We start from the raw sequence: 14,997 nt of genomic DNA on the forward strand, positions 1-14,997 counted from the left end.
ACAAATTTGTAACGACGACGATAGGAATTCTTCACACACTTTAACCCTAGTCATGTATGTATACTACTTCTTTAGTAATGACATTGACTGTATTAGGTGAAAGGAATACGCTTATTATCGGAAATATAACTAGCCGAGCTTGATGTCGATTTAGGATTCTGCTTACAAATAATTTAGCCAATCATAGTACGTTAATTTTAGCCAATGAAACAACCTCATTAATAATTATTTACCTATCAGCTCGTCTCCCTATTACCCAGTCATGTACAAGGCCAAAGTCACTTTCCGTTAAAATGCAAGGAATGTAAACTTGTGTATATAAGTGGGTGCTTTGACACATCACGGGAGGAGTTTCAATTAAGTCATCTGTTATAGTGTACACCAGTTCGTCTCTTGTTATCCACCCCTGAACCTTATCATAACAATTACACACACTTATATCGAATACAGTCCATGTCATTACGAACTATACGGGTGGATATTCCATGCCGGAAGTAAGATGTTGTTCGGAAACTTGAACCAGCATGGGAAGACACCTGCTAAACTTCACTGTCGATGTAAATCTTATAAATTGACAAGCCCAAACAATGTCACGAATTCAACGGTGTTTGCAGGTGTAAATTTAAATTGTAAAAATGGGCGTGTATTTATTTATTGACTAAAAGTATTGTTTTTAATGCTTTTCTCGTCCACGTAATTAAATGTATGCACATAGATTATTTATTGCACTGAACTATTGTCCGTGCTAATTTCATATCAGTTTGTACACCTTGAGAACACTTACTAAAGATAAAGGGAAAGTCACAGATAACAAGATGGAAGACCTCGGCAAATGTAAAAAAAAATCAATTTACAGTTTTTACATATCACCTTTTATTCTCTAGATATTCATCAGTTTATGTAGTCCTCCATCTTGATTCTCCAGCAAAAGATTATGGGTATGACATCATATCGACTGTTATGAGAAATTGAGGAAATGATTTCATCTATAAATTCACAAGTTGAACTTCAAATTAGCTGAATGTTTAGAACATGCATATAAAATAGTTGCCATAACAACATAACTTTTTCTACAAAATGCTCAATTGTTCGTATATTGTATACAATTCATCGATGCGAGTAGATTTTAATTACCAAAATTAACGACATTTATTTAATTACTCTACGTTATTGATAATATCTTTACTTTTTGTGTATTTGTAACATTCTAATTTTTATTACTATAAATATATACGTAAGTAATGCGCATACTGAAAACTTGAACTAAGTCGCATCAGTATTTCTCCCGTTATGGTGTTTGACAGGAATAACACACTTGGTAAACAGTTTAACGTCTTCTCCGACTGAACGCCATATTTCTGTACATTGCTGACAAGTGGACAGCAGACCAAGGGATTCGAACCCTCGTTTTCATGTTGAGAATGTAGATCGATATAATTATATTCATATAATATATAATCTTCATGTACAATACACACATTAAACCCATATAAACTGAATACAATACTACGCGATACAATCTAATCCTGTAAGCTAGGTTGCAGAAATGTTGTAACAAATGTAATATGTGCATTGAAATAATGATAAGAAATAATTTGTCGCAGAATGTAAACTACTTGATCATTTAATTTCAGGTGCACATTACAAATAATGTATTACTATATACAAGATGTATTTATTCTGAATATTACAATAAGTTGATGAGAGATGTATATTATGAATAACGTATTACTACATGTTAATAAGAAGGGTTTATTTTGAATAATGAAAAACCTCTTAGTTGTGAGAGGTTTACAACCTGACCTAAGGTATACGCAAGTTAATTTTGCCATATGACAACACTACTTTTGCAAGACAATGAATCCACGGTGTTCGTCTCACATAGGTAATAAATTGTCTATATCTTCATCATTTTCCAGTCGTGTTTCCATTTCAGTCAGTAGGTTGATGCTATCAATCAAACTCTGTACAAGGTACACTTCAGAATATCCCAGACGTAACTCGTTCGAAATATCCTGAACACCGCCCTCTATGCCACTTTCTTCGCCATCTGTAAAATATACGAATTATTTTTCTTGTCGCGCTAATACTTTCCCAAGGATAGTGTTATTGCACTATATTAATACTCTCCATGGATGACATGTCAATCAAAATTTATAGAAAAAGTTAAACCAACGATTCCAGTCGATATCGCGAAAATAGGTTTCATCGAGGACATTGCCACATTGAACATATTTATATCATGATTTATATTTCAGCTTAATGGTGGTTGCCATGGCATCTACTGATAGGGGTTAAATGACGAGGCCAGTCAGCTTAATAGTGGTTGCCATGACATCTACTGATAGGGGTTAAATGACGAGGCCAGTCAGCTTAATAGTGGTTGCCATGGCATCTACTGATAGGGGTTAAATGACGAGGCCAGTCAGCTTAATAGTGGTTGCCATGGCATCTACTGATAGGGGTTAAATGACGAGGCCAGTCAGCTTAATAGTGGTTGCCATGACATCTACTGATAGGGGTTAAATGACGAGACCAGTCAGCTTAATAGTGGTTGCCATGACATCTACTGATAGGGGTTAAATGACGAGACCAGTCAGCTTAATAGTGGTTGCCATGGCATCTACTGATAGGGGTTAAATGACGAGGCCAGTCAGCTTAATAGTGGTTGCCATGGCATCTACTGATAGGGGTTAAATGACGAGGCCAGTCAGCTTAATAGTGGTTGCCATGACATCTACTGATAGGGGTTAAATGACGAGGCCAGTCAGCTTAATAGTGGTTGCCATGGCATCTACTGATAGGGGTTAAATGACGAGGCCAGTCAGCTTAATAGTGGTTGCCATGACATCTACTGATAGGGGTTAAATGACGAGGCCAGTCAGCTTAATAGTGGTTGCCATGGCATCTACTGATAGGGGTTAAATGACGAGGCCAGTCAGCTTAATAGTGGTTGCCATGGCATCTACTGATAGGGGTTAAATGACGAGGCCAGTCAGCTTAATAGTGGTTGCCATGACATCTACTGATAGGGGTTAAATGACGAGGCCAGTCAGCTTAATAGTGGTTGCCATGACATCTACTGATAGGGGTTAAATGACGAGGCCAGTCAGCTTAATAGTGGTTGCCATGGCATCTACTGATAGGGGTGAAATGACGAGGCCAGTCAGCTTAATAGTGGTTGCCATGACATCTACTGATAGGGGTTAAATGACGAGGCCAGTCAGCTTAATAGTGGTTGCCATGGCATCTACTGATAGGGGTTAAATGACGAGGCCAGTCAGCTTAATAGTGGTTGCCATGGCATCTACTGATAGGGGTTAAATGACGAGGCCAGTCAGCTTAATAGTGGTTGCCATGACATCTACTGATAGGGGTTAAATGACGAGGCCAGTCAGCTTAATAGTGGTTGCCATGGCATCTACTGATAGGGGTTAAATGACGAGGCCAGTCAGCTTAATAGTGGTTGCCATGGCATCTACTGATAGGGGTTAAATGACGAGGCCAGTCAGCTTAATAGTGGTTGCCATGACATCTACTGATAGGGGTTAAATGACGAGGCCAGTCAGCTTAATAGTGGTTGCCATGGCATCTACTGATAGGGGTTAAATGACGAGGCCAGTCAGCTTAATAGTGGTTGCCATGACATCTACTGATAGGGGTTAAATGACGAGGCCAGTCAGCTTAATAGTGGTTGCCATGACATCTACTGATAGGGGTTAAATGACGAGGCCAGTCAGCTTAATAGTGGTTGCCATGGCATCTACTGATAGGAGTTAAATGACGAGGCCAGTCAGCTTAATAGTGGTTGCCATGACATCTACTGATAGGGGTTAAATGACGAGGCCAGTCAGCTTAATAGTGGTTGCCATGGCATCTACTGATAGGGGTTAAATGACGAGGCCAGTCAGCTTAATAGTGGTTGCCATGACATCTACTGATATGGGTTAAATGACGAGGCCAGTCAGCTTAATAGTGGTTGCCATGGCATCTACTGATAGGGGTTAAATGACGAGGCCAGTCAGCTTAATAGTGGTTGCCATGGCATCTACTGATAGGGGTTAAATGACGAGGCCAGTCAGCTTAATAGTGGTTGCCATGACATCTACTGATAGGGGTTAAATGACGAGGCCAGTCAGCTTAATAGTGGTTGCCATGGCATCTACTGATAGGGGTTAAATGACGAGGCCAGTCAGCTTAATAGTGGTTGCCATGGCATCTACTGATAGGGGTTAAATGACGAGGCCAGTCAGCTTAATAGTGGTTGCCATGACATCTACTGATAGGGGTTAAATGACGAGGCCAGTCAGCTTAATAGTGGTTGCCATGACATCTACTGATAGGGGTTAAATGACGAGGCCAGTCAGCTTAATAGTGGTTGCCATGACATCTACTGATAGGGGTTAAATGACGAGGCCAGTCAGCTTAATAGTGGTTGCCATGACATCTACTGATAGGGGTTAAATGACGAGGCCAGTCAGCTTAATAGTGGTTGCCATGGCATCTACTGATAGGGGTTAAATGACGAGGCCAGTCAGCTTAATAGTGGTTGCCATGACATCTACTGATAGGGGTTAAATGACGAGGCCAGTCAGCTTAATAGTGGTTGCCATGACATCTACTGATAGGGGTTAAATGACGAGGCCAGTCAGCTTAATAGTGGTTGCCATGACATCTACTGATAGGGGTTAAATGACGAGGCCAGTCAGCTTAATAGTGGTTGCCATGACATCTACTGATAGGGGTTAAATGACGAGGCCAGTCAGCTTAATAGTGGTTGCCATGGCATCTACTGATAGGGGTTAAATGACGAGGCCAGTCAGCTTAATAGTGGTTGCCATGACATCTACTGATAGGGGTTAAATGACGAGGCCAGTCAGCTTAATAGTGGTTGCCATGACATCTACTGATAGGGTTAAATGACGAGGCCAGTCAGCTTAATAGTGGTTGCCATGGCATCTACTGATAGGGGTTAAATGACGAGGCCAGTCAGCTTAATAGTGGTTGCCATGACATCTACTGATAGGGGTTAAATGACGAGGCCAGTCAGCTTAATAGTGGTTGCCATGACATCTACTGATAGGGGTTAAATGACGAGGCCAGTCAGCTTAATAGTGGTTGCCATGGCATCTACTGATAGGGGTTAAATGACGAGGCCAGTCAGCTTAATAGTGGTTGCCATGACATCTACTGATAGGGGTTAAATGACGAGGCCAGTCAGCTTAATAGTGGTTGCCATGGCATCTACTGATAGGGGTTAAATGACGAGGCCAGTCAGCTTAATAGTGGTTGCCATGGCATCTACTGATAGGGGTTAAATGACGAGGCCAGTGAGCTTAATAGTGGTTGCCATGGCATCTACTGATAGGGGTTAAATGACGAGGCCAGTCAGCTTAATAGTGGTTGCCATGGCATCTACTGATAGGGGTTAAATGACGAGGCCAGTCAGCTTAATAGTGGTTGCCATGGCATCTACTGATAGGGGTTAAATGACGAGGCCAGTCAGCTTAATAGTGGTTGCCATGACATCTACTGATAGGGGTTAAATGACGAGGCCAGTCAGCTTAATAGTGGTTGCCATGGCATCTACTGATAAAGGTTAAATGACGAGGCCAGTCAGCTTAATAGTGGTTGCCATGACATCTACTGATAGGGGTTAAATGACGAGGCCAGTCAGCTTAATAGTGGTTGCCATGGCATCTACTGATAAAGGTTAAATTACTGATAAAGGTTAATGATGAGGCCAGATGGCGAACTAGTCGAAATCAGCAGAGACATCTCATGAGTTTGCAACTTTTAAGATTACAGAGTATGGTGGTCGTAACCCAAAACTTGGTGTTTGCGATTTCAAACTTATGCGGTGTCTTTGTGGAATGTTATTGCAAGACTATTAAACCCATAAATATAAATTGACGTTGACAATATGATAGTAGTTGTCTTAATAGATTGACGATTAATCAATTGATTATGATGTGTAAAACTTTCATGTGATTGGCTGTTTGTTTGAAGGCAAGGCCTTGGAGTCTTTTATACTGATTGTAATTGGCTAATGAGTGACAAGTAATAAAGAGTGATTTAAAGTTGTCTCGGGTGAAAGCTGGGAACAAGCGGAGAATCGTATGGACATGAACAGAGCTTGTGCGTGTTTTTTGTGAGTCCAGCGTGGAGAACAATCGAATCCCGGTTACCTTAGTGAAAGGTTTTTAAAAATCAAAAATACCTATCACATTTAGTTAAAATTGAACTCGATATAAGGCGGCACAAATATGGAATACTTACCTAATCCGCGACATTCAAGATTTAGCTTAGTTACAACCCCTTTAAACGCTGGATGGTTTGTTAATCTTGGCAATCTAATATGAACACTTGCTCTGAGTCCAGTTCCGATGTTACTTGGACACGTATTAATATAGCCGAGTTTATCATTGAACATGAACTCACGATTCATCAGTTTTATGGTTTTCTCAACCTAATAAAAAAAATGTCATGTATTTTTTTACCAATCCTTACGTCATATTCAAAAACTTTGAAACGAAACATATTTGTAAAGTTAAGTTATTTACTGATCTGGTCATCAACCTTAGAAACAAACACATAAATAATACAATATTAAACATCGTGTCTCATTTTGTTTTATACAAATTCACCATTCCTCAAAAACTTTGTGGTTGCCGCATTTAGCGGCGTGCTTCGTCAAAAATATCTCCCTTTCATATGTCAGTGAAATAAAAATATAAGCGGTCAAAAAGGCGCGGAAGGCCAACACAATGCGTCAGCAAGGAATATGTGGAAGATATGGAATGGGTGTACCGTACGCCGTGCCACGTAAAGACAAATGAATGCGTATTCGTATGTGAGGTCACCAATACCGGCTCATGGTCTAAGTGTATTGTGCTGAAAATTCGGGGAGAATATAGCGTAGTATGGTGACATTGGTTAACTAGTTGCAAGTATTTGCATTAATTAGTCGCAGCCATTGGTGATTAAACTAATCATAGTTAGCATTTAAGATCGCATTATGCTATTGACTAAACCACATAACCCAAAAACTCGGTCAATAACGGGCAAGGGGTCTCGAGAACATACGGACAGTCTGAGTACATTTATATAACAGTATTTACGTTTCCGTTGATCAGAACCATAACAGTCAGAATAATAAAGGGTGAATTTGTTCTGACCCACGTATTCTGTTATGTATGTAGCAAACAGATAACTTAAATCACCTGATTTATCCCATCACAGAAACGAGTAAATACTTCTTTCATATCTCCTCCCATCTGCATAGAAATGATTCTTAAATGGTCTTCTTCATTCACCCAAAATATTAAAGACTTATCCTCGTTGTACCTAAAATAAGAAACGGCACGGCTCGTTGTTACTCAGCATTGCTCGTCATGTATTACATGGTGCTTGAATTATTATATTTTGGGTTAATAATTAACTTTTCGTATTTGCCGCACATTTCGGTCAAAAACGTCGACACAATTTAAGACACTAAATAAAAGTGCAGAATGTTTTAAGGGAATACTGCGACTATCCAATATTTAACACATCATAATGCCGTGCATTAATTATATTTCTTATCAGTTGGTGACAATATCCCCCGATATCAACAGATTGAACATGAAAATAGATTTTATTACATACAAGTGATTATATTTTAGAAACGGTGGCATGACATTTACATGAGGAGCGAGATCTGAAAAATAATGCTGACACAAAGGGTTCAGCTTGTTATACCAGGGACACATCGTAACCAGATTAAAGTGTGCCCTATACCAGGGACACATCGTAACCAGATTAAAGTGTATCCTATACCAGGGACACATCGTAACCAGATTAAAGTGTGTCCTATACCAGGGACACATCGTAACCAGATTAAAGTGTGTCCTATACCAGGGACACATCGTAACCAGATTAAAGTGTATCCTATACCAGGGACACATCGTAACCAGATTAAAGTGTGTCCTATAACAGGGACACATCGTAACCAAATTAAAGTGTGTCCTATACCAGGGGCACATCGTAACCAGATTAAAGTGTGTCCTATACCAGGGACACATCGTAACCAGATTAAAGTGTATCCTATACCAGGGACACATCGTAACCACATTAAAGTGTGCCCTATACCAGGGACACATCGTAACCATATTAAAGTGTGTCCTATACCAGGGAAACATCGTAACCAGATTAAAGTGTGTCCTATACCAGGGGCACATCGTAACCAGATTAAAGTGTGTCATATACCAGGGACACATCGTAACCAGATTAAAGTGTGTCCTATACCAGGGACACATCGTACACAGATTAAAGTGTGTCCTATACCAGGGACACATCGTAACCAGATTAAAGTGTATCCTATACCAGGGACACATCGTAACCAGTTTAAAGTGTGTCCTATACGAGGGACACATCGTAACCAGATTAAAGTGTGTCCTATACCAGGGACACATCGTAACCAGATTAAAGTGTATCCTTTATCAGGGACACATCGTAACCAGATTAAAGTGTATCCTATACAAGGGACACATCGTAACCAGATTAAAGTGTGCCCTATAGCAGGGACACATCGTAACCAGATTAAAGTGTGTCCTATACCAGGGACACATCGTAACCATATTAAAGTGAATCCTATACAAGGGACACATCATAACCAGATTAAAGTGTGCCCTATACCAGGGACACATCGTAACCAGATTAAAGTGTGTCCTATACCACGGACACATCGTAACCAGATTAAAGTGTGTCCTATACCAGGGACACATCGTAACCATATTAAAGTGTGTCCTATACCAGGGACACATCGTAACCAGATTAAAGTGTGTCCTATACCACGGACACATCGTAACCAGATTAAAGTGTGTCCTATACCATGGACACATCGTAACCAGATTGAAGTGTATCCTATACCAGGGACACATCGTAACCAGATTAAAGTGCATCCTATACCAGGGACACATCGTAACCAGATTAAAGTGTGTCCTATACCAGGGACACATCGTAACCAGATTAAAGTGTATCCTATACCAGAAACAAATCGTAACCAGATTAAAGTGTATACTATACAAGGGACACATCGTAACCAGATTAAAGTGTATCCTATACCAGGGACACATCGTAACCAGATTAAAGTGTGCCCTATACCAGGGACACATCGTAACCATATTAAAGTGTATCCTTTACCAGTGACACATCGTAACCAGATTAAAGTGTATCCTATACAAGGGACACATCGTAACCAGATTAAAGTGTGCCCTATAGCAGGGACACATCGTAACCAGATTAAAGTGTATCCTATACAAGGGACACATCGTAACCAGATTAAAGTGTGTCCTATACCACTGACACATCGTAACCAGATTAAAGTGTGTCCTATACCAGGGATACATCGTAACCATATTAAAGTGTGTCCTATACCAGGGACACATCGTAAACAGATTAAAGTGTGTCCTATACCACGGACACATCGTAACCAGATTAAAGTGTGTCCTATACCAGGGACACATCGTAACCAGATTAAAGTGTGCCCTATACCAGGGACACATCGTAACCAGATTAAAGTGTGTCCTATACCAGGGACACATCGTAACCATATTAAAGTGAATCCTATACCAGGGACACATCGTAACCAGATTAAAGTGTGCCCTATACCAGGGACACATCGTAACCAGATTAAAGTGTGTCCTATACCACGGACACATCGTAACCAGATTAAAGTGTGTCCTATACCAGGGACACATCGTAACCATATTAAAGTGTGTCCTATACCAGGGACACATCGTAACCAGATTAAAGTGTGTCCTATACCAGGGACACATCGTAACCAGATTAAAGTGTATCCTATACCAGGGAAACATCGTAACCAGATTAAAGTGTGTCCTATACCAGGGACACATCGTAACCAGATTAAAGTGTGTCCTATACCAGGGACACATTGTAACCAGATTAAAGTGTATCCTATACCAGGGACACATCGTAACCAGATTAAAGTGTGTCCTATACCAGGGACACATCGTAACCAAATTAAAGTGTGTCCTATACCAGGGACACATCGTAACCAGATTAAAGTGTATCCTATACCAGGGACACATCGTAACCACATTAAAGAGTGCCCTATACCAGGGACACATCGTAACCATATTAAAGTGTGTCCTATACCAGGGACACATCGTAACCAGATTAAAGTGTGTCCTATACCAGGGGCACATCGTAACCAGATTAAAGTGTGTCCTATACCAGGGACACATCGTAACCAGATTAAAGTGTATCCTATACCAGGGACACATCGTAACCACATTAAAGTGTGCCCTATACCAGGGACACATCGTAACCATATTAAAGTGTGTCCTATACCAGGGAAACATCGTAACCAGATTAAAGTGTGTCCTATACCAGGGGCACATCGTAACCAGATTAAAGTGTGTCATATACCAGGGACACATCGTAACCAGATTAAAGTGTGTCCTATACCAGGGACACATCGTACACAGATTAAAGTGTGTCCTATACCAGGGACACATCGTAACCAGATTAAAGTGTATCCTATACCAGGGACACATCGTAACCAGATTAAAGTGTGTCCTATACGAGGGACACATCGTAACCAGATTAAAGTGTGCCCTATACCAGGGACACATCGTAACCAGATTAAAGTGTGTCCTATACCACGGACACATCGTAACCAGATTAAAGTGTGTCCTATACCATGGACACATCGTAACCAGATTGAAGTGTATCCTATACCAGGGACACATCGTAACCAGTTTAAAGTGTGTCCTATACGAGGGACACATCGTAACCAGATTAAAGTGTGTCCTATACCAGGGACACATCGTAACCAGATTAAAGTGTATCCTTTACCAGGGACACATCGTAACCAGATTAAAGTGTATCCTATACAAGGGACACATCGTAACCAGATTAAAGTGTGCCCTATAGCAGGGACACATCGTAACCAGATTAAAGTGTGTCCTATACCAGGGACACATCGTAACCATATTAAAGTGAATCCTATACAAGGGACACATCATAACCAGATTAAAGTGTGCCCTATACCAGGGACACATCGTAACCAGATTAAAGTGTGTCCTATACCACGGACACATCGTAACCAGATTAAAGTGTGTCCTATACCAGGGACACATCGTAACCATATTAAAGTGTGTCCTATACCAGGGACACATCGTAACCAGATTAAAGTGTGTCCTATACCACGGACACATCGTAACCAGATTAAAGTGTGTCCTATACCATGGACACATCGTAACCAGATTGAAGTGTATCCTATACCAGGGACACATCGTAACCAGATTAAAGTGCATCCTATACCAGGGACACATCGTAACCAGATTAAAGTGTGTCCTATACCAGGGACACATCGTAACCAGATTAAAGTGTATCCTATACCAGAAACAAATCGTAACCAGATTAAAGTGTATACTATACAAGGGACACATCGTAACCAGATTAAAGTGTATCCTATACCAGGGACACATCGTAACCAGATTAAAGTGTGCCCTATACCAGGGACACATCGTAACCATATTAAAGTGTATCCTTTACCAGTGACACATCGTAACCAGATTAAAGTGTATCCTATACAAGGGACACATCGTAACCAGATTAAAGTGTGCCCTATAGCAGGGACACATCGTAACCAGATTAAAGTGTATCCTATACAAGGGACACATCGTAACCAGATTAAAGTGTGTCCTATACCACTGACACATCGTAACCAGATTAAAGTGTGTCCTATACCAGGGATACATCGTAACCATATTAAAGTGTGTCCTATACCAGGGACACATCGTAAACAGATTAAAGTGTGTCCTATACCACGGACACATCGTAACCAGATTAAAGTGTGTCCTATACCAGGGACACATCGTAACCAGATTAAAGTGTGCCCTATACCAGGGACACATCGTAACCAGATTAAAGTGTGTCCTATACCAGGGACACATCGTAACCATATTAAAGTGAATCCTATACCAGGGACACATCGTAACCAGATTAAAGTGTGCCCTATACCAGGGACACATCGTAACCAGATTAAAGTGTGTCCTATACCACGGACACATCGTAACCAGATTAAAGTGTGTCCTATACCAGGGACACATCGTAACCATATTAAAGTGTGTCCTATACCAGGGACACATCGTAACCAGATTAAAGTGTGTCCTATACCAGGGACACATCGTAACCAGATTAAAGTGTATCCTATACCAGGGAAACATCGTAACCAGATTAAAGTGTGTCCTATACCAGGGACACATCGTAACCAGATTAAAGTGTGTCCTATACCAGGGACACATCGTAACCAGATTAAAGTGTATCCTATACCAGGGACACATCGTAACCAGATTAAAGTGTGTCCTATACCAGGGACACATCGTAACCAAATTAAAGTGTGTCCTATACCAGGGACACATCGTAACCAGATTAAAGTGTATCCTATACCAGGGACACATCGTAACCACATTAAAGAGTGCCCTATACCAGGGACACATCGTAACCATATTAAAGTGTGTCCTATACCAGGGACACATCGTAACCAGATTAAAGTGTGTCCTATACCAGGGGCACATCGTAACCAGATTAAAGTGTGTCCTATACCAGGGACACATCGTAACCAGATTAAAGTGTATCCTATACCAGGGACACATCGTAACCACATTAAAGTGTGCCCTATACCAGGGACACATCGTAACCATATTAAAGTGTGTCCTATACCAGGGAAACATCGTAACCAGATTAAAGTGTGTCCTATACCAGGGGCACATCGTAACCAGATTAAAGTGTGTCATATACCAGGGACACATCGTAACCAGATTAAAGTGTGTCCTATACCAGGGACACATCGTACACAGATTAAAGTGTGTCCTATACCAGGGACACATCGTAACCAGATTAAAGTGTATCCTATACCAGGGACACATCGTAACCAGATTAAAGTGTGTCCTATACGAGGGACACATCGTAACCAGATTAAAGTGTGCCCTATACCAGGGACACATCGTAACCAGATTAAAGTGTGTCCTATACCACGGACACATCGTAACCAGATTAAAGTGTGTCCTATACCATGGACACATCGTAACCAGATTGAAGTGTATCCTATACCAGGGACACATCGTAACCAGATTAAAGTGCATCCTATACCAGGGACACATCGTAACCAGATTAAAGTGCATCCTATACCAGGGACACATCGTAACCAGATTAAAGTGTGTCCTATACCAGGGACACATCGTAACCAGATTAAAGTGTATACTATACAAGGGACACATCGTAACCAGATTAAAGTGTATCCTATACCAGGGACACATCGTAACCAGATTAAAGTGTGCCCTATACCAGGGACACATCGTAACCATATTAAAGTGTATCCTTTACCAGTGACACATCGTAACCAGATTAAAGTGTATCCTATACAAGGGACACATCGTAACCAGATTAAAGTGTGCCCTATAGCAGGGACACATCGTAACTAGATTAAAGTGTATCCTATACAAGGGACACATCGTAACCAGATTAAAGTGTGTCCTATACCACTGACACATCGTAACCAGATTAAAGTGTGTCCTATACCAGGGATACATCGTAACCATATTGAAGTGTGTCCTATACCAGGGACACATCGTAAACAGATTAAAGTGTGTCCTATACCACGGACACATCGTAACCAGATTAAAGTGTGTCCTATACCAGGGACACATCGTAACCAGATTAAAGTGTGCCCTATACCAGGGACACATCGTAACCAGATTAAAGTGTGTCCTATACCAGGGACACATCGTAACCATATTAAAGTGAATCCTATACCAGGGACACATCGTAACCAGATTAAAGTGTGCCCTATACCAGGGACACATCGTAAGCAGATTAAAGTGTGTCCTATACCACGGACACATCGTAACCAGATTAAAGTGTGTCCTATACCAGGGACACATCGTAACCATATTAAAGTGTGTCCTATACCAGGGACACATCGTAACCAGATTAAAGTGTGTCCTATACCAGGGACACATCGTAACCAGATTAAAGTGTATCCTATACCAGGGACACATCGTAACCAGATTAAAGTGTATCCTTTACCAGGGACACATCGTAACCAGATTAAAGTGTATACTATACAAGGGACACATCGTAACCAGATTAAAGTGTGCCCTATAGCAGGGACACATCGTAACCAGATTAAAGTGTGTCCTATACCAGGGACACATCGTAACCATATTAAAGTGAATCCTATACCAGGGACACATCGTAAACAGATTAAAGTGTGCCCTATACCAGGGACACATCGTAACCAGATTAAAGTGTGTCCTATACCACGGACACATCGTAACCAGATTAAAGTGTGTCCTATACCAGGGACACATCGTAACCATATTAAAGTGTGTCCTATACCAGGGACACATCGTAACCAGATTAAAGTGTGTCCTATACCAGGGACACATCGTAACCAGATTAAAGTGTGTCCTATACCATGGACACATCGTAACCAGATTGAAGTGTATCCTATACCAGGGACACATCGTAACCAGATTAAAGTGCATCCTATACCAGGGACACATCGTAACCAGATTAAAGTGTGTCCTATACCAGGGACACATCGTAACCAGATTAAAGTGTATCCTTTAGCAGTGACACATCGTAACCAGATTAAAGTGTATCCTATACAAGGGACACATCGTAACCAGATTAAAGTGTGCCCTATAGCAGGGACACATCGTAACCAGATTAAAGTGTATCCTATACAAGGGACATATCGTAACCAGATTAAAGTGTGTCCTATACCACGGACACATCGTAACCAGATTAAAGTGTGTCCTATACCAGGGATACATCGTAACCATATTAAAGTGTGTCCTATACCAGGGACACATCGTAACCAGATTAAAGTGTGTCCTATACCACGGACACATCGTAACCAGATTAAAGTGTGTCCTATACCAGGGACACATCGTAACCAGATTAAAGTGTGCCCTATACCAG

At 41.0% G+C, this 14,997-nt stretch overlaps 1 protein-coding gene across 1 annotated transcript in view; it reads right to left on the minus strand.

Annotated features, from left to right (window-relative positions):
* Window positions 1–697: 697 nt before the first annotated feature.
* LOC102805212 (arginine kinase-like) overlaps window positions 698–14,997 on the minus strand; it is a 114,268-nt gene continuing 99,968 nt past the window's right edge. Inside the window, exons 6-8 of the mRNA XM_085506681.1 lie at window positions 7,224–7,347; window positions 6,280–6,469; window positions 698–2,050 (exon numbers count right to left, since the gene is read on the minus strand). Coding sequence (XP_085362807.1) covers window positions 1,878–2,050; window positions 6,280–6,469; window positions 7,224–7,347 — 487 coding nt within the window. The 3' untranslated portion in view covers window positions 698–1,877. The remainder of the gene's footprint in view (window positions 2,051–6,279; window positions 6,470–7,223; window positions 7,348–14,997) is intronic.

The sequence above is a fragment of the Saccoglossus kowalevskii genome, chromosome 13 (genome assembly GCF_978046115.1).
Source record: "Saccoglossus kowalevskii chromosome 13, keSacKowa6.1, whole genome shotgun sequence".
NCBI lineage: Eukaryota > Metazoa > Hemichordata > Enteropneusta > Harrimaniidae > Saccoglossus > Saccoglossus kowalevskii.